Below are 23,645 nucleotides of genomic sequence, written 5' to 3' on the forward strand. Positions count from 1 at the left end.
TTACGACTTAGCGTTAGGTGGAGCTGTTACTGCTCTGTGTGGGCGTCGACCAGGATGAGTGAAGGTATGTCTGGAGTCTTTTGTAGCTCCGCCTCCTGAAGGATCTGCAGTGCTGAGATCTGCCTTGTGGGGGGCAAAATGGCTGCTTTTGATTGGAGGATTTCCTTTAGGATTTTTTCCAAATGTCCTCATGGCACCTGTAGAATATTGACGCGGTTGAGAGGTTGACACAGGATGAAGGGAGGCGGGGAGCAGGATGGGAACCACCTGTCAGAGACGAGGAGCCTGAGCTGTCACCTCCTGCCCAACGGTACCACAGCGAGCTGAAGGCGGTCTACCGCATGTCACACTTTGCTGAATATTTGTCATGAGAAGTGTAAGCTGGTGCTACGGCGGAGCTGGTACCAGTCCAGTGGTGGCGGTGCTCCCTGGCTGTCGTTGCAAGTCATGGTGCTGAAACATCCCTCAAAGCAGTGAGGATGTCTGTGGCGAGAGGTGGCAGCTGTGCTATGATGCGTTTGAAGGGAAACGTTCAACCTGATATGTGCTAGTAGCTCAGTCCTCCATGAGGCTAATGTCAGCGCGAGGCTAGCTGGTGGAAACCTAGTGAGCACGTCAAGAACTTGTCTCTGATCAGGTGTGGAGGAACCGAAGGTGTAAGAGCTGCTCCCTCTAAGTTGAGAACTAGAGCCACAAGGCCAACTTCAACGCGAGCCAATGAAGAGTCTGGTCCTGAGTTATCGGCCAGGATCTGGCACTGCCACCGCGGACTGAAGTGTATGACTGGGAGCTAACAGATGCAATGCTAGCTTCCCATCAGCTCTTAAGCTTGTAGCGCTCAGGCTAGCGAGGTAGCGACTGCAGCAAACATGAAACTCAACCCTTAACGCATCATAAGAACCAAAGTGGGGTTCCTGTGCCGTGTCATGGTCCAGCCTGCACCCGCCTCAGACATCGACCCCGTCAGTTGGGCTCTACTGGAAACACAATTGGACGAGAACGACAACTTAACTGCTTCTAATGTGTGAAATGTCACCAAATCTTAAAATTACAAATAATTTCACAAAGTTAGAAACCAAACTTCTCAGATCTGAAGGGAAGAAGGAAGAATAAAAAATAAAATTCCATAAACGATAATCTGGGTGGGAATAAACTCAGAATGTTTAAGAAAACTGCGCCGGTCAGCATTTTCTTTGGCTCTAGGAGAGGTAGAAGCAGCCGGACGAACGAGGTTCCCGGGAAACGGTTGTTTCCTGAAGCGTTGGCGTCTCTTCTGTCCACCAATGTTTCTCCTGTCTTTTCTCTTCTGTCCTTCCTGTGTGCACTAGGTTTCTGTTTGAGTTGAAGGAGGCAGAGAAGAGAAAACTGCAGTATTTACAACGATGCTAATTATTAGTATTATTACTAAATGAGTGTGTAGGCTGTGTGTGTGTGTGTGTGTGTGTGTGTGTGAGAGAGACCCAACTAAACCAGCCTGTTCTAAAAGTGTGTGATGATATACTGAATAAAAACGGTCAAATCCACCAGTGGCTTGGCTCTGTTCACTTCCTTCATCAAACTGCCAGGTAAACAACACCAGTTAGGAGCTGAGATCATGTTTATTAAGGACAATTAGTGGAAATTCCACCTGGCAAAGAGTCCACTATCCTGGAATTACAATTCGTAATATAATTAATTAGTTACTGCTCTGTTAGCTTCAGGCTACAATGTCCTTGCTATGCTGCTGGTGAAGCCAAATGAATGCAGCAGATTTGAGTGTCTGCAGCGAACCGCTAGCCAACAGATTAGCTAAATTACCTCTTTCTTCGCAAGGATTTTTACTAATTAGCGCTGTTTGTGTCTGTCATATTTATGCAGCAACTTTATCTTTGACATGTTTAGCGATTCTATAAAAAGTTTTTTAAACATAAATACTCAAGAATCTTCAGCCCTGGATAGAAGCTAAAATGAGGTACAAGAGTGTGCTAATGCTAAGACGCTAGAAGGCAGAAGCGTGTTGTTCCTTAAGCAGACTGCTGGAGCCGTTGAGGATTTTCCACCATCGAATTAAAAACTGAAGTTTAGAAAAGCTTTATTCTTGGCTGCTACATAACTTACAACCCCACCTTTTTTGTATTTTTTGACAAAGTTTTTTCCTGTTAAGTTTAATCAAAACAAAAGTTGTACATTTTCACAACTTCCCATTTTTATTTTGCCCCGCCCTCTGCCCTGGGGACGACAACAACTTTGTACGGTAACGGCTGCAGGACCACGCCAAGGCGCCCCTGCAGGTTGGGGGGGGGGCCCCCATCAGGCATCCTGAAGCTCATTCGCTGAAGGAGCGAGGCCAGGAACAGGAACAGCTCCAGCCGGGCCAATGACTCACCAACACACACCCGAGGCCCCGCCCCAAATGGCTGGAAGCAGGCAGGTGTGACCCGCTGGCCCTGGTTGTCAAGGAAACGATCTAGAGAGGAAAACAGGAGAATTAAACTCTATTGACAGCCCTTTTGGAAGGTCTTCATGTGTATTTGTACTTACCAGGGTTGAACAGGTCAGGGCTGTCCCAGTGTTTGGGGTCATGATGAATCGACCACATGTTGACCAACACACGAGTCCCACGACCAACGGCGTGACCTCCAATACTGCCGGAGACAAAGACTACTGTGACCTCTCATGCTCGTCTGGAGGAAACCGATCAACTGTGAACTGTCAGTGGCGTCGCCACAAATATAATCAGCAGATTTGACTGACACACGTCTGGAACTGTCTAAAGGTCTCCTGGTTCTCTAACCTGAACCACCTGTAAGTCCACATTTAAATATTTGTCATATTTTCTGTATTTTTAATACTTTTACACTGGTTGTGATTTGATACACGTAGCTGCCAAAGAGCGAAGAGACCTTGATGATAGTGAACTGAGACATTTTCATGGCGCCAGGAAACAAAACTCTCCTAATGCGTCATCATGTGTCTGAAGATCTCTTCCAAATGTCCAGTTTAGTCCTGTTTACTTCTGTTAGTCCTGTTTGAGCCTTGTAGAACACTTATGGTGTTCCACAAGGGTCTGTGCTTGGACCAGTCCTCTTCACCTTGTACCTGCTTCCTCCAGGTCACATGATCAGGAAACTCTCCATTAATGTTCACTGCTATGCAGACGACACTCAGCTGAACTCATCAATGATCCACATGGAACAAACCAGCTGACTGAACCGGAGGCCTGTCTGAAGGACAGGAAACATGGAGGACCATCATTTCCTTTATTAAACTCTGATCAACTGAAGTTCTTGTGCTGGGCCCAAACACCTGAGGACCACCTGATCTGATGAGACAGGTACCCTGGATGGCACCACCCTGGCCCCCAGCACCACCGTAGGAACCTAGCAGTTCTCTTAGACCAGGACCCTTTAACTCCCACATTCAACAAACCTCCAGGACGCCTTCTTCCATCTACGTAACATTGCTAAGATCAGACACATCCTGGCTCAAGAAGATGCAGAAAAACTAGTCCCTGCTTTTGTCACTTCCAGGCTGGATTACTGCTCCTCCCTCCTACCAGGCTGGACTAATAAGTCCCTAAAGACTCTCCAGCTGGTCCAGAACGCTGCTGCCCCCCTGACTAGAACTGGTAGCAGAGACCAGGTCTGTCCTGGACTGCTTCTCTGCATGGCTCCCTGTCAGATTCAGAACAGAATTTAAAATTCTTCTTCTACCATCAAAGTCCTCAACAGTCAGGCTCCTTCATCCCTGACAGAGCTCCTAGTCCCCTATGATCCAGCTAGAACCCTTCACTCCCAGGATGCAGGGTTACTGCTGGTTCCTAGAGTTCTAACAGTAGAATGGAGCCAGAGCCTTCAGCTATCAGGCTCCCCTCCTGTGGAACCGTCTCCCAGTTTCAGTCCAGGACCCAGACCCCCTCTCTAGGTTTAAGAGCAGACTTAAGACCTCCTTGTTGATCAGGCTTATAGTCAGGACTGCTTAGGCTGGCCCTTAGATCTGCTGCTATAGGCTCAGACTGCTGGGATCTCCCATGATGCACTGGGCTTCTCTCTCCTCCTCCTGTCCTCATACGTGTTACTAACTCCTCTTCTTCTCCCCTCATCCCAGATCCTGGTGCTGCTGGAGGAGGCTCCAGACCTGAAGAGGCTCCAGCTGCCACCTGTAGCTCCACCTGCTCACGTCCCCATCTGTCCATCAGTCTCTCCTCCTTTATCTCTCTCTTTATCTCTGTCCCTCTCTTTCCTTCTGTCTCTCTGTCTTCCTCCATTCTCTGTCTTTGTCTCTGTCCATCAGTCTCTCCTCCTTTCTCTCCCTCTTTATCTCTGTCCCTCTCTCTCCTTCTGTCTCTCTGTCTTCCTCCATTCTCTGTCTTTGTCTCTGTCCTGCTCTCCTGCTCTCTCTCCGTCCCCACTGATCCTGGATCTGCTCCACCTTCCTGCTGGTAAAGGAAGGTTCTGGTGGCTGCTGTTGCAGGATGTGCTGCTGATGGAGAATTGTTGGGTGGAGGTTCATTGAAGGAGGGAGGTGCTGGACCTGCTCTACTTGGACAGAGTCAGGACAGAACTTTGGTTGGGGTTTGGCGCTATAGAAATAAAACTGACTTGACTTTGATCCAGTTCTGTTCTGTTTATTCCCGTCCAGTCTGGTTTAGTCCCAACAGGTGGAGTCCGACATCGGACTGTCAATCAAAGTGCCACGACTGTGAATTCGTCAGAACTGTGGGTGAATGGAACATTTAGAGTATGCAGTAACCTTAGCGTAGCAGGGGAGATGAAGAGAACCCAGACTGTATAAACATACGTGTGTATTCATACTGTAAGTAGTGTAGTATTTTCTGAATAGTGCAGCCGTGAGGCGCCACCTGCTGTCCGTCATGGCGGTATGCGGGATCAGCACAGGGCTGACTGGTCGGATCCTCATGCCCTCGTTGATGACAGAGTCCAGGTATGGCAGACGGCTGCGGTCGGACACACACACCTGACGCCCGCCACCCACTTTCTGGTCGATCTCTTTCTGCGCTCGCTCCTGCACCTGCAGATGGAGAAGGCACAGGTGAGGCAGCGAGTCCCTGTACCTGCTGGCGGGCCTCCTGCGTACCTCCGGATGGTGCAGCAGGTAGGCCAGGATCCACAGCAGCGTGGTGGACGTTGTCTCCACTCCGGCTCCAAAGGCCTCTGCTGCCGTCATCAGCACGTGATCGTCTGTGATGCCCCCATCCTCAGTTGAAGTTTGACCCCGCCCACTGGCTGTCTGACCCTTCAGCAAGGCATCCAGGAGGTCATGGGGGTCACCATCACTGAGCAATGCCTGGATACGAGTTCATCAGAAGGGTAAAAGCTTGAGCAGCTATCCAGACGGCGCTTGTGGAAGACAGCAGTTGTGATTGCTTATCAGCTGACATCACCTTGTGCTCCTGCAGTTTGCGGGTCAGCAGCCGGTCCCTGATGGCGATGCACTCCTTCAGCTCCCTGAGCGACTTGTTAGGGAAGATCTACAGACACCAGACAGAGTTTACTGGACCTTCATGGACACTTGAGGTTCAGGGAAGAAAAATTAGGCCTTTTTCAAATCGGAGCTGTTGTTGGAAAGTGAATATCAAAGAACTTATTTCAGGATGTGACGACCTTTACGGGCTTCACCTTCATCCAGGGGTAGACGTCCACCAGCCCCCCTCTGGTGATCGTCCGTACGATGCCGTCGTTGTACCGCATCACCTCCTGCAGCTCCGGGTCGCCGTGGCGGTATGTGGTGCTGAATACCAGTGTGCACACAACGTTGGTGACGGCTCTGGTCACAGCGGGGGAGGGGTCAAAGCCACGCCCCCCATTGGACAACAGCTCGGCACACAGACTGTCCACTTCGGACAGAACTGCACCACAGAAAGAGGAAAATACTTCAGATCGTCATCTGAATATACGGGGGGCAAAAAAGTGTTTAGTCGGCCACCAACTGTTCAGGTTCTCCAACTTAAAAAGATGGGAGGCCTGTAACTTTCATCATAGGAACTCTTCAACTAGGAGAGACAGAATGGGGGGGGGGGGTCCAGGAAACCACATTGTAGGTCTTTAATGAATTACTTGGTAAATTCCAGGTTAAAATAAGTATTTGCTCTCCTACTAACAAGCCAGGTTTCTGGACTTCTTCTTCAAGAGGCTCCTCTGTCCTCCACTCGTTACCTGTATTAATGGCACCTGTTAGAACTCGTTATCAGTATCAAAGACACCAGTCCACACCCTCCAACAGTCCCACTCCAAACTCCACGATGGCCAAGACCAAAGAGCTGGCAAAGGACACAGAAACCAACTTGTAGACCTGCACCAGGCTGGGAAGCCTGGATCTGCAGTAGGTCAGCAGCTGGGTGTGAAGAAACCAACAGTGGGAGCAATTATTGGAACATGGAGGCCGTACAAGACCACCAACGTGGCTGGCTCTTCCAGCGTGACGATGATCCCAAACACACCGCCCAGCAACGAAGGAGTGGCTTCCTAAGAAGCACTTCAAGGTCCTGGAGTCTCCAGTCTCCAGTCTCCAGACCTCAACCCCATAGAAAATCTTTGGAGGAGGTGAAAGTCGGTGTTGCCCAGCGACAGCCCCACAACATCCCTGCTCTGGAGGAGATCTGCATGGAGGAACGAGCCAAAACACCAGCAGCATGGTGAAGACTGAGAGAAGACGTCTGACCTCCGTCATTGCCAACAAAGGAGACATAACAAAGTACTGAGATGAACTTTGTTATTGACCAAATACTTATTTTACCCAGGAATTTACCAATTAATTCATTAAAATCCTACAATGTGATTTCCTGGATTCCCCCCCCCCCCCCCATTCTGTTTCCTAGTTGAAGTGTTCCTATGATGTGAAGTACAGGCCTCCCATCTTTTTAAGTGGGAGAACCTGAACAGTTAGTGGCCCCCCTTTTGCCCCCCTGTAAATGCAACATGTCACGTAACAGGTCTCTCCGCGTCTGCTATGGAGAGACGACCAGTGAACGGGTGATCACTTCATCTGTTCTCCCTCTACAACTGTTATTCTTTCACCAGGAGTCTCAGTTTGTCCTCCAGCAGAGGCGACCGGCATAAACACACCGATGTCCTGCAGCCGGGCGCTTCCCTCTCCGAACAGCGTGAAGGAGTTGTGGACCAGGCGGCGGTGGGACTTCCAGAGAGGAGAGTAGTTGGAGAATGCGATGTCTTTACCTCCCCGGGTCAAGAGGTCAGTGGTCACCTGTGGTTGACACAAAACAAACAACTGTTGTTGAAGGGCTGCGGCATGCTGGACGCAGCAGGTGTGACATCTGCGTGTCACCATGCTCGGCCGTCCAGCGAAGTCTCGTCCTCTCTGCAGCAAAACCTCGCGAGCGTGTTGATGGCTGTTGACCACGATGGTGGGATGAGGCCCAAGACGCAGAGCGAAGAGCGGCCCATACCTGCCAAAAGGGGCGTGATTAGCAACAACACACCTGGTCTTTGTCCTGCTGGACGTCAAGACAACTTCGTTCAAACACTCATATCAAGTCAGTTTTCTGTGTGTGTCCAAATCCGTCCCTGCTGCCTCCCTCCCAGTAGCAGGTCCAGCACCTCCCTCCTTCAATGAACCTCCACCCAACAATTCTCAAGCACATCCTGCAACAGCAGCCACCAGAACCTTCCTTTACCAGCAGGAAGGTGGAGCAGATCCAGGATCAGTGGGGACGGATGTCTGCTCTGACCTGCTGGAGGGGGAGAGAGACGGAGGACACAGGAAACAACAACAAGCTGTCCAATGATGACATCTAAATGCTGCTACTTCAGCACAACGTGATCATTTCAGTACCAGCAAATACACCAGATGATTATTTTACTGCGTTTACTACACAAACAACTTTCTGTCAACATGAAATACTTCTCACTCTCAAAACTTATTGACAACTTCCTGGAAAGATAAGGACTTCCTGTGTACATGAGTGGCAGTAACTGCGCCCTATGAATACTCTCACCTGGCTGCCAGCCTCGTGAAGAGCAGGTGTGGCGGGAGGCCACGGCCCATCCAGGGCAGGCTCCCCAGGACGGGGAGGTGTGGGAGGCAGGGGATGGAGGTCCGGGCCTGGCCGGGCAGCCTGGTGTCAGGGCGGGTCCAGCTGGTAACCAGGAGTAAGACAGCGAGCACGGCGGCAAAGAGCAGGAGGACGGAGGGAGGACAGAAGGAGAACATGGCTGTGATGAGGTGGTGAGGGAATGAGGAGGGAGGCGGAGCAGCTCAGGGTTTTAATGGCCTGCAGAGACCTTGCAGAGGTCAGAGGTCATGTGTGTGTTTCTCTCAGTCAGCTAACCTTGATGTTATCAGGCGCCGTGAGGCTGGCTCCCATGGTGACCTTAAAGGAGACAGCAGTCAACCTTCACTTCCTCCTGACCCACGTTCTCTTAACTCTCCAGCCTCCCTCAAAGCTCCGCCCAGGTTCCAGCGCCACATATCATCACCGTTAACCATCGGATTCATGTTCCAGCGAGGAACTCAAGCTACGAGTAGAACAACGTGACCTTTACTGACATTTCATACCTCTTCTTTTGAGGGTTTGGTGCTTTAGCCCCGCCCACCTGGAGGGTGTCAGCCAACACAGGGGGCTTCCATTCAGAATTCCTACGTCTGAGTTTCCATAAACGCATCATTTGAAGCTAGTATGAAGGCTTTTTTAGATATCACTGATGATGTCACTGATGAGGTTTCTCAAGTCTGCTGTGCATGGAGCTGCAGGTGTCTACCTGGTGTCTATGTATTCATGGACGGTCTCAGCAAAAGTTGCAGGTGTGTAAAGGACAATTCCACCAGGTGCATTCTGGGTAATGTGGCTGCACCCGCACTGATCCTGACTGGCTGATCGGGTCAAGAGTGACTCAGCAGGACAAACAGTTGCCGTGGCGTCTGTCTAGCTCACTGACACTCTCAGTCTTGTGTGGAACAGGTGGAGGGAGCAGATGGTAGCTCGCTGCCATGGCAACAGCTCCTCCTACCGCATCATCAGTGCAACAGGAGGTTTCTCTGGGCGCTGGCATCCAACAGGCCGACTACAACCGGCTACTTCACTGTTATTACCTCAGATGGGACTCGAACCGACGAGCGCTGGCTGGGACTGGAGGTTAGCCTTGCTGCCCTCAACTGCTCTGAACAGAAGAGGGCAAATGCTAACAGCTAGCAGGCTGCTAACGTTCAGACGTCCATATCTGGTTGAATGATGACGTCCATCACATTCTCACAGCGTGAAATCAACAACCTGGAACCCAGGAAGATGGAGTGCTGGGCCACGCCCTCAGGTCACACATGGACTCGTGCCGTCCATGATGGTTTGGTGTTGACGTCCACCTGATTCAAACACAACAGATGAACACTTTCTGATGTCACATTTTCTCCACTAAGAAGCCATCCATCATCCATCCCTCCCTCCATCATCCATCATCCATCCATCTTCCCCCTCTTCTCCTGTTCGGGGTGGTGGGGGTGGAGCCTATCCCAGCAGCCTTCCCCCTGGACAGGTCACCAGTCCATGGCAGGGCCAACACATAGAGACAGACAACCATTGGCTCTCCCAGCCACGCCTACGGTCAATTTAGAGTCTGGATTAACCTGGTCCCTCTTGATGTCTTTGGACTGTGGAGGAAGCTGGAGTACCAGAGAGAACCCAGCAGGAACAGGGAGAACATGGAGACTCACCCAGAAAGACCCCGTGCTGCAGCCGGGGCTCCACCCACAACCTTCTTGATGGGGGCCACAGGGAGGACCACTGCTCCACCCACAACCTTCTTGGTGGGGGGCCACAGGGAGGACCACTGCTCCACCCACAACCCTCTTGATGGGGGCCACGGTGAGGACCACTGCTCCACCTCCACTAAGACGCTTCTAGTTTAATTATTTGTGTAATAGTAAACTGAGGAAGAATGGAGGGAGCAAGAGCTCAGCCCAGGCAGTTTCTGTGTAATCCTGCCTGGGCTGAGGAAGACATTTATTCAGGGTCAGATGAGTCATAGCGCTACCTGGTGGTTGCAGGAATTGAGTGAGCTGGAACAAACCACACGACCCTGTGCTGTCACAGCCTGCTAACCTTGACCAGGTTGGCTGCTGGAACTCCAGTCAGGCTGAGCGCCCGGAGCCAGCAGGCACTAGTTCCTGGGGAGCTTTCTAGAAATGAACCGTGGGGTCTCAGCAGGACGCAAACCACCACTTGGTGCCTCATGTCGTTCCAATGGCTTCTCCCCGTGACTACCGTCACCATGACAACACCATCCTCTTCTTCATGTGTCTCTGCAGCACTGCGGTGCTGTCTGAGGTACAGGACCAAGACCAAGACCAGGACCAGGATTTACTTCTGCAAAGGCTTTTAATGGAGAAATCATGAACATCAAAAATAGAACGTTTACACGCCAAAACCCTCACGTGACACCGGGAGGCGCGTCCCCGCCTCGGCGCGTCCCCGCCGGTTGTGTAATCGCTCTGCCGCAGTGAGGAAACCCCTCTCCGCCGCTCCTTTTATGGTTTGGGGATACCCGCCGTCACTACCGGAACACCTCCATGTTTGGGCAGCTACGAAGAGCGCGGCGGGGGGAATCCCTCGCGCCGGAGTGGACCTATCAGGCGGCTCTCTGGTTACCAAGGAGACGCAGGGTATAAAAGCGGGGCGGCGAGCGCAGGAGCCCAGCAGCCTCCAAGAGGACCAGCACCAGCACCTGGACCCCAGCACAAGGGAACCCCGTCATTATGCTTCTGGAGCGCGACCACAGCTTCATGTCAGAGTTCGAGGACGCGTGCAGCGCCTGGGTGGACAGCGCGGGTTCGAGTCCCAGCGGAGCGGAGTCCGAGGCGGAGTCCCCGGTCTGCCCAGGTGAGACCACGATGATGCTGATGGTGGTGATGATGGTGATGATACCAGTGAGGATGTTGACGAGGCTGCAGCCTCACAGCTGATTATGCAACCACACTAACCCCCCCCCCCCCCCCCCCACAGTCTTCTCTCCGGGAACTGACGCCTCCGACTCAGATTTCTTCTCCGACTTCAGCGACTGCTCTTCGGACGCGCTCTCTCCCTCCCTCCGCGGCGGCAGCTTCTTCCCTGATCCGGATCCGGTACCGGCAGCTGCTGGCCTGAGCAGCACCGCGGACGCCATCCTCAACATGATCACGGAGATCGTCGGGATCTGCACCGAGATGGAGCAGACCGCCCCCCCGGCGGCACCCCCCCCCCCAGCGGCGGTTAAGAACGAGTTCGTGACCTCCAGCTGCAGCGGCGGATGCGGACCGTCGCTGCCCGGGAACGAAGCTCTCTACGCGGGCAGCAGCGGCTCCCTCCCCCCGCCGCCTGCCCCGGAGCAACAGGTGGATGTGGCGGATCTCCTCGAGGCCCTGCTGGGCGCAGAGGCGGGTTCAGGAGAGCCGAAGTCCGGCTGCGAGGTCAAGCAGGAGCCGCTGGGGCTGGAGGAGTGGCTAAGGAGCCTTGCGGCGGCCCCGGGCGCTGGGGGGGATCCCGGCAGCTACGTCATCAGCAGGCCGGTTAAAACGGAGATCGTGCAGAGCGAGAGCGACACCCGCTTCGCCGCCCCTTCCTCCTCCTCGCCCCCCCTCCCCTCCACACTGGACGCGCACCTCCTCTCCTCTCTCCTGCAGGGCGCGTTCCCGATCGTCAATATCAGCGCCATGCACTCGCCAGAGCCCCCGAAGCTGGCGCGCGGGCCCCGCAGAAGCCCCGCCAGGGGGGGGCTGAAGGCCAAGCCGTTCCCGTGCTCGGTGGCGGGATGCGAGCGCCGCTTCTCGAGATCGGACGAGCTCAACAGGCACGTGCGCATCCACACGGGACAGAAGCCGTTCCAGTGCACCATCTGCGCGCGCAGCTTCAGCCGCAGCGACCACCTGACCACGCACACGCGCACGCACACGGGGGAAAAGCCCTTCTCCTGTGACGTGTGCGGGAAGCGGTTCGCGCGCAGTGACGAAAGGAAGAGGCACGGGCGCGTGCACGTCAAGCAGCAGCTGCGCGCGCAGATGATGGCCGCCTACTCCCTGGCCGTGAACGCGCCCGGCGTGTGAACGGCCGCGCGGGACCGAGTTGCATCTTCAAGATTTGAATCGACAAGCGTCAGAGTGACGTTCAGGTGACGTCATGTTGAGGGCCTGGATGAGATCGAGGACTCCAGAGTCCAGGTTTTGGCTCCTGTCCAGTTGGACGTAGTTTCGCCCAGGAGGAACCCCGGCGGCTCGGTCTGGTTGTGGACCAGCTGGGTCAACTGGAGACGTCATGGTGCCGCTGAGGAGGCGAAGCTCTCTGACGGACGTTTGTACAAATCAACTTCCTGCATGAGGACTTGAAAGTGCTGAAATATTGACGTCAGAATGTTGTGAACTCTTTCCGTCAAAGTGATTTCTATGTTTGTAAAACATCTCTATTTTTCTAGTTGGTCACATTTCTATTGAGGCGCCACCTGCGATGATGTCACTTTTCTACCCAATCAACTTTGCCGTTGATACACATACATTCATACACACACACACATTTATATTTATTTATATATATATATATATATATATATATATATGATCTCTATATTGTACATGAGGCTGGAGGTGCAATGATGCATTGTGGGATATGTGTCTGCAGCTGGCTGTGAGTCAACATCTGAGTAGCACATGTGGATGTGCACGTTTCTGTTCCTCGCTCTGCATGGACGCCATCGCCACCACTGTCAATAAAAACAACAGCAACAGAATGACGCGTGCAGTCTGCTTCCTGCTCACCATCATCACCACCATCTTCACCTCATCCCTCGGTCCGACAACTCAACATCTGTTGCTCAGCAACACACCAGTTCGTCTCCATGTAGGAGCTGGGAAAGCTGCGTTGCCATCGTAACCTAGCTCGGCAAGGACTAGCGTCTCAGACTGGCGTCCAGTGTCATTCACCATCACGTTGCGCTGGAAATTGAGTTTGTTGTCTCAAACAGTCCTGATGGGCAGCTGCTGGGGACCCTCCTGACCTTTGACCCTGCTGCACGACCACAAAGCAGGATAGTCTGAGGGGTTTGGCTCCCTCTAGTGTTCAACAGGCTGTACTGAAACTTCTGTTGTCATCAATAACTCACCTGTCCACAGAGTTCAGAGGTCACAACCCAACAGTTGATTTACAGTAAAATGAATGTCAGGTGATGAGCCCCCGTGGTGTGCAGCAGATTGTGGTTGGCGCCCTCCAGAGGACCAAGTAACCGCACCACCAGGGAGTTCTGTATTGTAGTTATTGTACTGCTTTAGGTATTGTAGTTATTGTAGTGCTTTAGGTATTGTAGTTATTGTAGTGTTTTAGGTATTGTAGTTATTGTAGTGCTTTAGGTATTGTAGTTATTGTAGTGTTTTAGGTATTGTAGTTATTGTAGTGTTTTAGGTATTGTAGTTAATGTAGTGCTTTAGGTATTGTAGTTATTGTACTGCTTTAGGTATTGTAGTTATTGTAGTGTTTTAGGTATTGTAGTTATTATAGTGTTTTAGGTATTGTAGTTATTGTAGTGTTTTAGGTATTGTAGTTAATGTAGTGCTTTAGGTATTGTAGTTAATGTAGTGCTTTAGGTATTGTAGTTATTGTAGTGTTTTAGGTATTGTAGTTATTATAGTGTTTTAGGTATTGTAGTTATTGTAGTGTTTTAGGTATTGTAGTTAATGTAGTGCTTTAGGTATTGTAGTTATTGTACTGCTTTAGGTATTGTAGTTATTGTACTGCTTTAGGTATTGTAGTTATTGTAGTGCTTTAGGTATTGTAGTTATTGTACTGCTTTAGGTATTGTAGTTATTGTAGTGTTTTAGGTATTGTAGTTATTGTAGTGTTTTAGGTATTGTAGTTAATGTAGTGCTTTAGGTATTGTAGTTATTGTACTGCTGTAGGTATTGTAGTTATTGTAGTGTTTTAGGGATAGTAGTTATTGTAGTGTTTTAGGGATTGTAGTTATTGTAGTGCTTTAGGGATTGTAGTTAATGTAGTGTTTTAGGGATTGTAGTTATTGTAGTGCTTTAGGGATTGTAGTTAATGTAGTGTTTTAGGTATTGTAGTTATTGTAGTGCTTTAGGTATTGTAGTTAATGTAATTTTTGTAGGTATCGTAGTATTGCAGTTATTGTAGTTTTTAGGTCTTGTAGTTAATTTAGTTTTTGTAGGTATTGTAGTTATTGTAGTGTTTTAGGTATTGTAGTTACTGTAGTTTTTGTAGGTATCGTAGTATTGTAGTTATTGTAGTTTTTAGGTATTGTAGTTACTGTAGTTTTTGTAGGTATCGTAGTATTGTAGTTATTGTAGTTTTTAGGTCTTGTAGTTATTGTAGTGTTTTAGGTATTGTAGTTACTGTAGTTTTGTAGGTATCGTAGTATTGTAGTTTTTGTAGGTATCGTAGTATTGTAGTTATTGTAGTTTTTAGGTCTTGTAGTAACTTTAGTTTTTGTTGGTATCGTCGTATTGTAGTTTTGTAGGGTTTTCGGTTTTGTCGGTATTGTAGTTTTTTAAGGTATTGTAGTGTTTTAGGTATTGTAGTTATTAAAGTTTTTTAAGGTATTGTAGTGTTTTAGGTATTGTAGTTATTAAATTTTTTTAAGGTATTGTAGTTATTGTAAAGTTTTAGGTATTGTAGTTATTGTAGTGCTTTAGGTATTGCAGTTTCTGTAGTTTTTGTAGGTATCGTAGTATTGTAGTGTTTTAGTTATTGTAGTGTTTTAGGTATTGTAGTTAATGTAGTGCTTTAGGTATTGTAGTTACTTTATTTTTTGTAGGTATCGTAGTATTGTAGTTTTTGTAGGGTTTTAGGTATTGTCGGTATTGTAGTTTTTTAAGGTATTGTAGTTATTAAAGTTTTTTTAAGGTATTGTAGTTATTGTAGGGTTTTAGGTATTGTAGTTATTGTAATATTTTAGGTATTGTAGTTATTGTTACTGTAGTGTTTTAGGTATTGTAGTTATTGTAATATTTTAGGTATTGTAGTTATTGTTACTGTAGTGTTTTAGGTATTGTAGTTATTGTAATATTTTAGGTATTGTAATATTTTAGGTATTGCAGTTATTATAGTATTGTAGGTATTGTAGTTATTGTAGTGTTTTAGGTATTGTAGTTATTGTAGTGTTTTAGGTATTGTAGTTATTGTAGTGCTTTAGGTATTGTAGTTAATGTAGTGTTTTAGGTATTGTAGTTATTGTAGTTTTTTTGGGATTGTAGTTAATGTAGTGTTTTAGGTATTGTAGTTATTGTACTGCTTTAGGTATTGTAGTTATTGTACTGCTTTAGGTATTGTAGTTATTGTACTGCTTTAGGTATTGTAGTTATTGTAGTGTTTTAGGGATTGTAGTTAATGTAGTGTTTTAGGTATTGAAGTTATTGTCGTGTTTTAGGTATTGTAGTTATTGTACTGCTTTAGGTATTGTAGTTATTGTACTGCTTTAGGTATTGTAGTTATTGTAGTGTTTTAGGTATTGTAGTTATTGTCGTGTTTTAGGTATTGTAGTTATTGTACTGCTTTAGGTATTGTAGTTAATGTAGTGTTTTAGGTATTGAAGTTATTGTCGTGTTTTAGGTATTGTAGTTATTGTACTGCTTTAGGTATTGTAGTTATTGTACTGCTTTAGGTATTGTAGTTATTGTACTGCTTTAGGTATTGTAGTTATTGTAGTGTTTTAGGTATTGTAGTTATTGTAGTGCTTTAGGTATTGTAGTTAATGTAGTGTTTTAGGTATTGTAGTTATTGTAGTGCTTTAGGTATTGTAGTTAATGTAGTGTTTTAGGTATTGTAGTTATTGTACTGCTTTAGGTATTGTAGTTATTGTAGTGTTTTAGGTATTGTAGTTATTGTAGTGCTTTAGGTATTGTAGTTAATGTAGTGTTTTAGGTATTGTAGTTATTGTAGTGCTTTAGGTATTGTAGTTAATGTAGTGTTTTAGGGATTGTAGTTATTGTAGTTTTTTGGGATTGTAGTTATTGTAGTGTTTTAGGGATTGTAGTGAATGTAGTGTTTTAGGGATTGTAGTTATTGTAGTGCTTTAGGTATTGTAGTTAATGTAGTTTTTGTAGGTATCGTAGTATTGTAATTATTGTAGTTTTTAGGTCTTGTAGTTAATTTAGTTTTTGTAGGTATTGTAGTTATTGTAGTGTTTTAGGTATTGTAGTTATTGTAGTGCTTTAGGTATTGTAGTTAATGTAGTGTTTTAGGTATTGTAGTTATTGTAGTTTTTTGGGATTGTAGTTATTGTAGTGTTTTAGGGATTGTAGTGAATGTAGTGTTTTAGGGATTGTAGTTAATGTAGTGTTTTAGGGATTGTAGTTATTGTAGTGCTTTAGGTATTGTAGTTAATGTAGTTTTTGTAGGTATCGTAGTATTGTAGTTATTGTAGTGCTTTAGGTATTGTAGTTAATGTAGTTTTTGTAGGTATCGTAGTATTGTAGTTATTGTAGTTTTTAGGTCTTGTAGTTAATTTAGTTTTTGTAGGTATTGTAGTTATTGTAGTGTTTTAGGTATTGTAGTTACTGTAGTTTTTGTAGGTATCGTAGTATTGTAGTTATTGTAGTGTTTTAGGTATTGTAGTTACTGTAGTTTTTGTAGGTATCGTAGTATTGTAGTTATTGTAGTTTTTAGGTCTTGTAGTTACTTTAGTTTTTGTAGGTATTGTAGTTACAGTAGTGTTTTAGGTATTGTAGTTACTGTAGTTTTGTAGGTATCGTAGTATTGTAGTTTTTGTAGGTATCGTAGTATTGTAGTTATTGTAGTTTTTAGGTCTTGTAGTTACTTTAGTTTTTGTTGGTATCGTCGTATTGTAGTTTTGTAGGGTTTTAGGTTTTGTCGGTATTGTAGTTTTTTAAGGTATTGTAGTGTTTTAGGTATTGTAGTTATTCAAGTTTTTTTAAGGTATTGTAGTTATTGTAGTGTTTTAGGTATTGTAGTTATTGTAGTGCTTTAGGTATTGTAGTGTTTTAGGTATTGTAGTGCTTTAGGTATTGTAGTTATTGTAGTGCTTTAGGTATTGCAGTTTCTGTAGTTTTTGTAGGTATCGTAGTATTGTAGTGTTTTAGTTATTGTAGTGTTTTAGTTATTGTAGTGCTTTAGGTATTGTAGTTATTGTAGTGCTTTAGGTATTGTAGTTAATGTAGTGCTTTAGGTATTGTAGTTACTTTATTTTTTGTAGGTATCGTAGTATTGTAGTTTTTGTAGGGTTTTAGGTATTGTCGGTATTGTAGTTTTTAAGTTATTGTAGTTATTAAAGTTTTTTTAAGGTATTGTAGTTATTGTAGGGTTTTAGGTATTGTAGTTATTGTAGGGTTTTAGGTATTGTAGTTATTGTAATATTTTAGGTATTGTAGTTATTGTTACTGTAGTGTTTTAGGTATTGTAGTTATTGTAATATTTTAGGTATTGTAATATTTTAGGTATTGCAGTTATTGTAGTATTGTAGGTATTGTAGTTATTGTAGTGCTTTAGGTATTGTAGTTAATGTACTGCTTTAGGTATTGTAGTTATTGTACTGCTTTAGGTATTGTAGTTATTGTAGTGCTTTAGGTATTGTAGTTATTGTACTGCTTTAGGTATTGTAGTTATTGTAGTGTTTTAGGTATTGTAGTTATTGTAGTGTTTTAGGTATTGTAGTTAATGTAGTGCTTTAGGTATTGTAGTTATTGTACTGCTGTAGGTATTGTAGTTATTGTAGTGTTTTAGGGATAGTAGTTATTGTAGTGTTTTAGGGATTGTAGTTATTGTAGTGCTTTAGGGATTGTAGTTAATGTAGTGTTTTAGGTATTGTAGTTATTGTAGTGCTTTAGGTATTGTAGTTAATGTAATTTTTGTAGGTATCGTAGTATTGCAGTTATTGTAGTTTTTAGGTCTTGTAGTTAATTTAGTTTTTGTAGGTATTGTAGTTATTGTAGTGTTTTAGGTATTGTAGTTACTGTAGTTTTTGTAGGTATCGTAGTATTGTAGTTATTGTAGTTTTTAGGTATTGTAGTTACTGTAGTTTTTGTAGGTATCGTAGTATTGTAGTTATTGTAGTTTTTAGGTCTTGTAGTTATTGTAGTGTTTTAGGTATTGTAGTTACTGTAGTTTTGTAGGTATCGTAGTATTGTAGTTTTTGTAGGTATCGTAGTATTGTAGTTATTGTAGTTTTTAGGTCTTGTAGTAACTTTAGTTTTTGTTGGTATCGTCGTATTGTAGTTTTGTAGGGTTTTCGGTTTTGTCGGTATTGTAGTTTTTTAAGGTATTGTAGTGTTTTAGGTATTGTAGTTATTAAAGTTTTTTAAGGTATTGTAGTGTTTTAGGTATTGTAGTTATTAAATTTTTTTAAGGTATTGTAGTTATTGTAAAGTTTTAGGTATTGTAGTTATTGTAGTGCTTTAGGTATTGCAGTTTCTGTAGTTTTTGTAGGTATCGTAGTATTGTAGTGTTTTAGTTATTGTAGTGTTTTAGGTATTGTAGTTAATGTAGTGCTTTAGGTATTGTAGTTACTTTATTTTTTGTAGGTATCGTAGTATTGTAGTTTTTGTAGGGTTTTAGGTATTGTCGGTATTGTAGTTTTTTAAGGTATTGTAGTTATTAAAGTTTTTTTAAGGTATTGTAGTTATTGTAGGGTTTTAGGTATTGTAGTTATTGTAATATTTTAGGTATTGTAGTTATTGTTACTGTAGTGTTTTAGGTATTGTAGTTATTGTAATATTTTAGGTATTGTAGTTATTGTTACTGTAGTGTTTTAGGTATTGTAGTTATTGTAATATTTTAGGTATTGTAATATTTTAGGTATTGCAGTTATTATAGTATTGTAGGTATTGTAGTTATTGTAGTGTTTTAGGTATTGTAGTTATTGTAGTGTTTTAGGTATTGTAGTTATTGTAGTGCTTTAGGTATTGTAGTTAATGTAGTGTTTTAGGTATTGTAGTTATTGTAGTTTTTTTGGGATTGTAGTTAATGTAGTGTTTTAGGTATTGTAGTTATTGTACTGCTTTAGGTATTGTAGTTATTGTACTGCTTTAGGTATTGTAGTTATTGTACTGCTTTAGGTATTGTAGTTATTGTAGTGTTTTAGGGATTGTAGTTAATGTAGTGTTTTAGGTATTGAAGTTATTGTCGTGTTTTAGGTATTGTAGTTATTGTACTGCTTTAGGTATTGTAGTTATTGTACTGCTTTAGGTATTGTAGTTATTGTAGTGTTTTAGGTATTGTAGTTATTGTCGTGTTTTAGGTATTGTAGTTATTGTACTGCTTTAGGTATTGTAGTTAATGTAGTGTTTTAGGTATTGAAGTTATTGTCGTGTTTTAGGTATTGTAGTTATTGTACTGCTTTAGGTATTGTAGTTATTGTACTGCTTTAGGTATTGTAGTTATTGTACTGCTTTAGGTATTGTAGTTATTGTAGTGTTTTAGGTATTGTAGTTATTGTAGTGCTTTAGGTATTGTAGTTAATGTAGTGTTTTAGGTATTGTAGTTATTGTAGTGCTTTAGGTATTGTAGTTAATGTAGTGTTTTAGGTATTGTAGTTATTGTACTGCTTTAGGTATTGTAGTTATTGTAGTGTTTTAGGTATTGTAGTTATTGTAGTGCTTTAGGTATTGTAGTTAATGTAGTGTTTTAGGTATTGTAGTTATTGTAGTGCTTTAGGTATTGTAGTTAATGTAGTGTTTTAGGGATTGTAGTTATTGTAGTTTTTTGGGATTGTAGTTATTGTAGTGTTTTAGGGATTGTAGTGAATGTAGTGTTTTAGGGATTGTAGTTATTGTAGTGCTTTAGGTATTGTAGTTAATGTAGTTTTTGTAGGTATCGTAGTATTGTAATTATTGTAGTTTTTAGGTCTTGTAGTTAATTTAGTTTTTGTAGGTATTGTAGTTATTGTAGTGTTTTAGGTATTGTAGTTATTGTAGTGCTTTAGGTATTGTAGTTAATGTAGTGTTTTAGGTATTGTAGTTATTGTAGTTTTTTGGGATTGTAGTTATTGTAGTGTTTTAGGGATTGTAGTGAATGTAGTGTTTTAGGGATTGTAGTTAATGTAGTGTTTTAGGGATTGTAGTTATTGTAGTGCTTTAGGTATTGTAGTTAATGTAGTTTTTGTAGGTATCGTAGTATTGTAGTTATTGTAGTGCTTTAGGTATTGTAGTTAATGTAGTTTTTGTAGGTATCGTAGTATTGTAGTTATTGTAGTTTTTAGGTCTTGTAGTTAATTTAGTTTTTGTAGGTATTGTAGTTATTGTAGTGTTTTAGGTATTGTAGTTACTGTAGTTTTTGTAGGTATCGTAGTATTGTAGTTATTGTAGTGTTTTAGGTATTGTAGTTACTGTAGTTTTTGTAGGTATCGTAGTATTGTAGTTATTGTAGTTTTTAGGTCTTGTAGTTACTTTAGTTTTTGTAGGTATTGTAGTTACAGTAGTGTTTTAGGTATTGTAGTTACTGTAGTTTTGTAGGTATCGTAGTATTGTAGTTTTTGTAGGTATCGTAGTATTGTAGTTATTGTAGTTTTTAGGTCTTGTAGTTACTTTAGTTTTTGTTGGTATCGTCGTATTGTAGTTTTGTAGGGTTTTAGGTTTTGTCGGTATTGTAGTTTTTTAAGGTATTGTAGTGTTTTAGGTATTGTAGTTATTCAAGTTTTTTTAAGGTATTGTAGTTATTGTAGTGTTTTAGGTATTGTAGTTATTGTAGTGCTTTAGGTATTGTAGTGTTTTAGGTATTGTAGTGCTTTAGGTATTGTAGTTATTGTAGTGCTTTAGGTATTGCAGTTTCTGTAGTTTTTGTAGGTATCGTAGTATTGTAGTGTTTTAGTTATTGTAGTGTTTTAGTTATTGTAGTGTTTTAGTTATTGTAGTGCTTTAGGTATTGTAGTTATTGTAGTGCTTTAGGTATTGTAGTTAATGTAGTGCTTTAGGTATTGTAGTTACTTTATTTTTTGTAGGTATCGTAGTATTGTAGTTTTTGTAGGGTTTTAGGTATTGTCGGTATTGTAGTTTTTAAGTTATTGTAGTTATTAAAGTTTTTTTAAGGTATTGTAGTTATTGTAGGGTTTTAGGTATTGTAGTTATTGTAGGGTTTTAGGTATTGTAGTTATTGTAATATTTTAGGTATTGTAGTTATTGTTACTGTAGTGTTTTAGGTATTGTAGTTATTGTAATATTTTAGGTATTGTAATATTTTAGGTATTGCAGTTATTGTAGTATTGTAGGTATTGTAGTTATTGTAGTGCTTTAGGTATTGTAGTTAATGTAGTGTTTTAGGTATTGTAGTTATTGTAGTTTTTTGGGATTGTAGTTATTGTAGTGTTTTAGGGATTGTAGTGAATGTAGTGTTTTAGGGATTGTAGTTATTGTAGTGCTTTAGGTATTGTAGTTAATGTAGTTTTGTAGGTATCGTAGTATTGTAGTTATTGTAGTTTTTAGGTCTTGTAGTTAATTTAGTTTTTGTAGGTATTGTAGTTATTGTAGTGTTTTAGGTATTGTAGTTACTGTAGTTTTTGTAGGTATCGTAGTATTGTAGTTATTGTAGTTTTTAGGTATTGTAGTTACTGTAGTTTTTGTAGGTATCGTAGTATTGTAGTTATTGTAGTTTTTAGGTCTTGTAGTTACTTTAGTTTTTGTAGGTATTGTAGTTATTGTAGTGTTTTAGGTATTGTAGTTACTGTAGTTTTGTAGGTATCGTAGTATTGTAGTTTTTGTAGGTATCGTAGTATTGTAGTTATTGTAGTTTTTAGGTCTTGTAGTTACTTTAGTTTTTGTTGGTATCGTCGTATTGTAGTTTTGTAGGGTTTTAGGTTTTGTCGGTATTGTAGTTTTTTAAGGTATTGTAGTGTTTTAGGTATTGTAGTTATTCAAGTTTTTTTAAGGTATTGTAGTTATTGTAGTGTTTTAGGTATTGTAGTTATTGTAGTGTTTTAGGTATTGTAGTTATTGTAGTGCTTTAGGTATTGTAGTGTTTTAGGTATTGTAGTGCTTTAGGTATTGTAGTTATTGTAGTGCTTTAGGTATTGCAGTTTCTGTAGTTTTTGTAGGTATCGTAGTATTGTAGTGTTTTAGTTATTGTAGTGTTTTAGTTATTGTAGTGCTTTAGGTATTGTAGTTATTGTAGTGCTTTAGGTATTGTAGTTAATGTAGTGCTTTAGGTATTGTAGTTACTTTATTTTTTGTAGGTATCGTAGTATTGTAGTTTTTGTAGGGTTTTAGGTATTGTCGGTATTGTAGTTTTTAAGTTATTGTAGTTATTAAAGTTTTTTTAAGGTATTGTAGTTATTGTAGGGTTTTAGGTATTGTAGTTATTGTAATATTTTAGGTATTGTAGTTATTGTTACTGTAGTGTTTTAGGTATTGTAGTTATTGTAATATTTTAGGTATTGTAATATTTTAGGTATTGCAGTTATTGTAGTATTGTAGGTATTGTAGTTATTGTAGTGCTTTAGGTATTGTAGTTAATGTAGTGCTTTAGGTATTGTAGTTAATGTAGTTTTTGTAGGTATCGTAGTATTGTAGTTATTGTAGTTTTTAGGTCTTGTAGTTAATTTAGTTTTTGTAGGTATTGTAGTTATTGTAGTGTTTTAGGTATTGTAGTTACTGTAGTTTTTGTAGGTATCGTAGTATTGTAGTTATTGTAGTTTTTAGGTATTGTAGTTACTGTAGTTTTTGTAGGTATCGTAGTATTGTAGTTATTGTAGTTTTTAGGTCTTGTAGTTACTTTAGTTTTTGTAGGTATTGTAGTTACAGTAGTGTTTTAGGTATTGTAGTTACTGTAGTTTTGTTGGTATCGTAGTATTGTAGTTTTTGTAGGTATCGTAGTATTGTAGTTATTGTAGTTTTTAGGTCTTGTAGTTACTTTAGTTTTTGTTGGTATCGTCGTATTGTAGTTTTGTAGGGTTTTAGGTTTTGTCGGTATTGTAGTTTTTTAAGGTATTGTAGTGTTTTAGGTATTTTAGTTATTCAAGTTTTTTTAAGGTATTGTAGTTATTGTAGTGTTTTAGGTATTGTAGTTATTGTAGTGCTTTAGGTATTGTAGTGTTTTAGGTATTGTAGTGCTTTAGTTATTGTAGTTATTGTAGTGCTTTAGGTATTGCAGTTTCTGTAGTTTTTGTAGGTATCGTAGTATTGTAGTGTTTTAGTTATTGTAGTGTTTTAGTTATTGTAGTGCTTTAGGTATTGTAGTTATTGTAGTGCTTTAGGTATTGTAGTTAATGTAGTGCTTTAGGTATTGTAGTTACTTTATTTTTTGTAGGTATCGTAGTATTGTAGTTTTTGTAGGGTTTTAGGTATTGTCGGTATTGTAGTTTTTAAGTTATTGTAGTTATTAAAGTTTTTTTAAGGTATTGTAGTTATTGTAGGGTTTTAGGTATTGTAGTTATTGTAGGGTTTTAGGTTTTGTAGTTATTGTAATATTTTAGGTATTGTAGTTATTGTTACTGTAGTGTTTTAGGTATTGTAGTTATTGTAATATTTTAGGTATTGTAATATTTTAGGTATTGCAGTTATTGTAGTATTGTAGGTATTTTAGTTATTGTAGTGTTTTAGGTATTGTACTTATTGTAGTGTTTTAGGTATTGTAGTTATTCTAGTGTTTTAGGTATTGTAGTTACTGTAGTTTTTGTAGGTATTGTAGTTACTGTAGTTTTTGTAGGTATCGTAGTATTGTAGTTATTGTAGTTTTTAGGTCTTGTAGTTACTTTAGTTTTTGTAGGTATTGTAGT

The 23,645-nt window shown here is 42.0% G+C and overlaps 2 protein-coding genes across 4 annotated transcripts; one reads left to right on the top strand and one right to left on the bottom strand.

Annotated features, from left to right (window-relative positions):
• Positions 1-1,589: 1,589 nt before the first annotated feature.
• cyp17a2 (cytochrome P450, family 17, subfamily A, polypeptide 2) lies at positions 1,590-8,434 on the bottom strand. 3 transcript variants are annotated; one of them, XM_086196774.1, is made up of 9 exons: positions 7,955-8,431; positions 7,285-7,405; positions 7,065-7,203; positions 5,619-5,848; positions 5,384-5,470; positions 5,077-5,286; positions 4,841-5,010; positions 2,521-2,624; positions 1,590-2,446 (listed from the first exon to the last, which is right to left on the bottom strand). In XM_086196774.1, the coding sequence occupies exons 1-9, from the start codon at positions 8,167-8,169 to the stop codon at positions 2,187-2,189; spliced, it is 1,536 nt and encodes a 511-aa protein (XP_086052900.1). In that variant the 5' UTR covers positions 8,170-8,431; the 3' UTR covers positions 1,590-2,186. The 3 variants fall into 3 exon arrangements, with proteins under 3 accessions (XP_086052900.1, XP_086052899.1, XP_086052898.1); XM_086196773.1 differs by having other exon boundaries at positions 4,841-5,286; positions 7,955-8,434; XM_086196772.1 differs by having other exon boundaries at positions 7,065-7,405; positions 7,955-8,434.
• Positions 8,435-10,442: 2,008 nt separating this feature from the next.
• LOC147239026 (uncharacterized) lies at positions 10,443-12,695 on the top strand. The gene is made up of 2 exons (XM_086196778.1): positions 10,443-10,828; positions 10,952-12,695. The coding sequence occupies exons 1-2, from the start codon at positions 10,705-10,707 to the stop codon at positions 12,025-12,027; spliced, it is 1,200 nt and encodes a 399-aa protein (XP_086052904.1). The 5' UTR covers positions 10,443-10,704; the 3' UTR covers positions 12,028-12,695.
• Positions 12,696-23,645: the final 10,950 nt, after the last annotated feature.

Source organism: Aulostomus chinensis, chromosome 24, assembly GCF_037954235.1.
Source record: "Aulostomus chinensis isolate RoL2024-O1b breed Wild chromosome 24, RoL_Achi_v1.0, whole genome shotgun sequence".
Lineage (NCBI taxonomy): Eukaryota > Metazoa > Chordata > Actinopteri > Syngnathiformes > Aulostomidae > Aulostomus > Aulostomus chinensis.

Coding starts and splice junctions, on each gene's coding strand:
- LOC147239026 (XM_086196778.1), top strand. CDS start 10,705: ATGCTTCTGGAGCGCGACCACAGCTTCATGTCAGAGTTCGAGGACGCG. Junction 10,829..10,951: donor GGAGTCCCCGGTCTGCCCAG/GTGAGACCACGA, acceptor CCCCCCCCACAG/TCTTCTCTCCGGGAACTGAC.
- cyp17a2 (XM_086196772.1), bottom strand. CDS start 8,169: ATGTTCTCCTTCTGTCCTCCCTCCGTCCTCCTGCTCTTTGCCGCCGTG. Junction 5,287..5,383: donor GCAAACTGCAGGAGCACAAG/GTGATGTCAGCT, acceptor ACTCGTATCCAG/GCATTGCTCAGTGATGGTGA. Junction 5,011..5,076: donor ACCTGCTGCACCATCCGGAG/GTACGCAGGAGG, acceptor CTCCATCTGCAG/GTGCAGGAGCGAGCGCAGAA.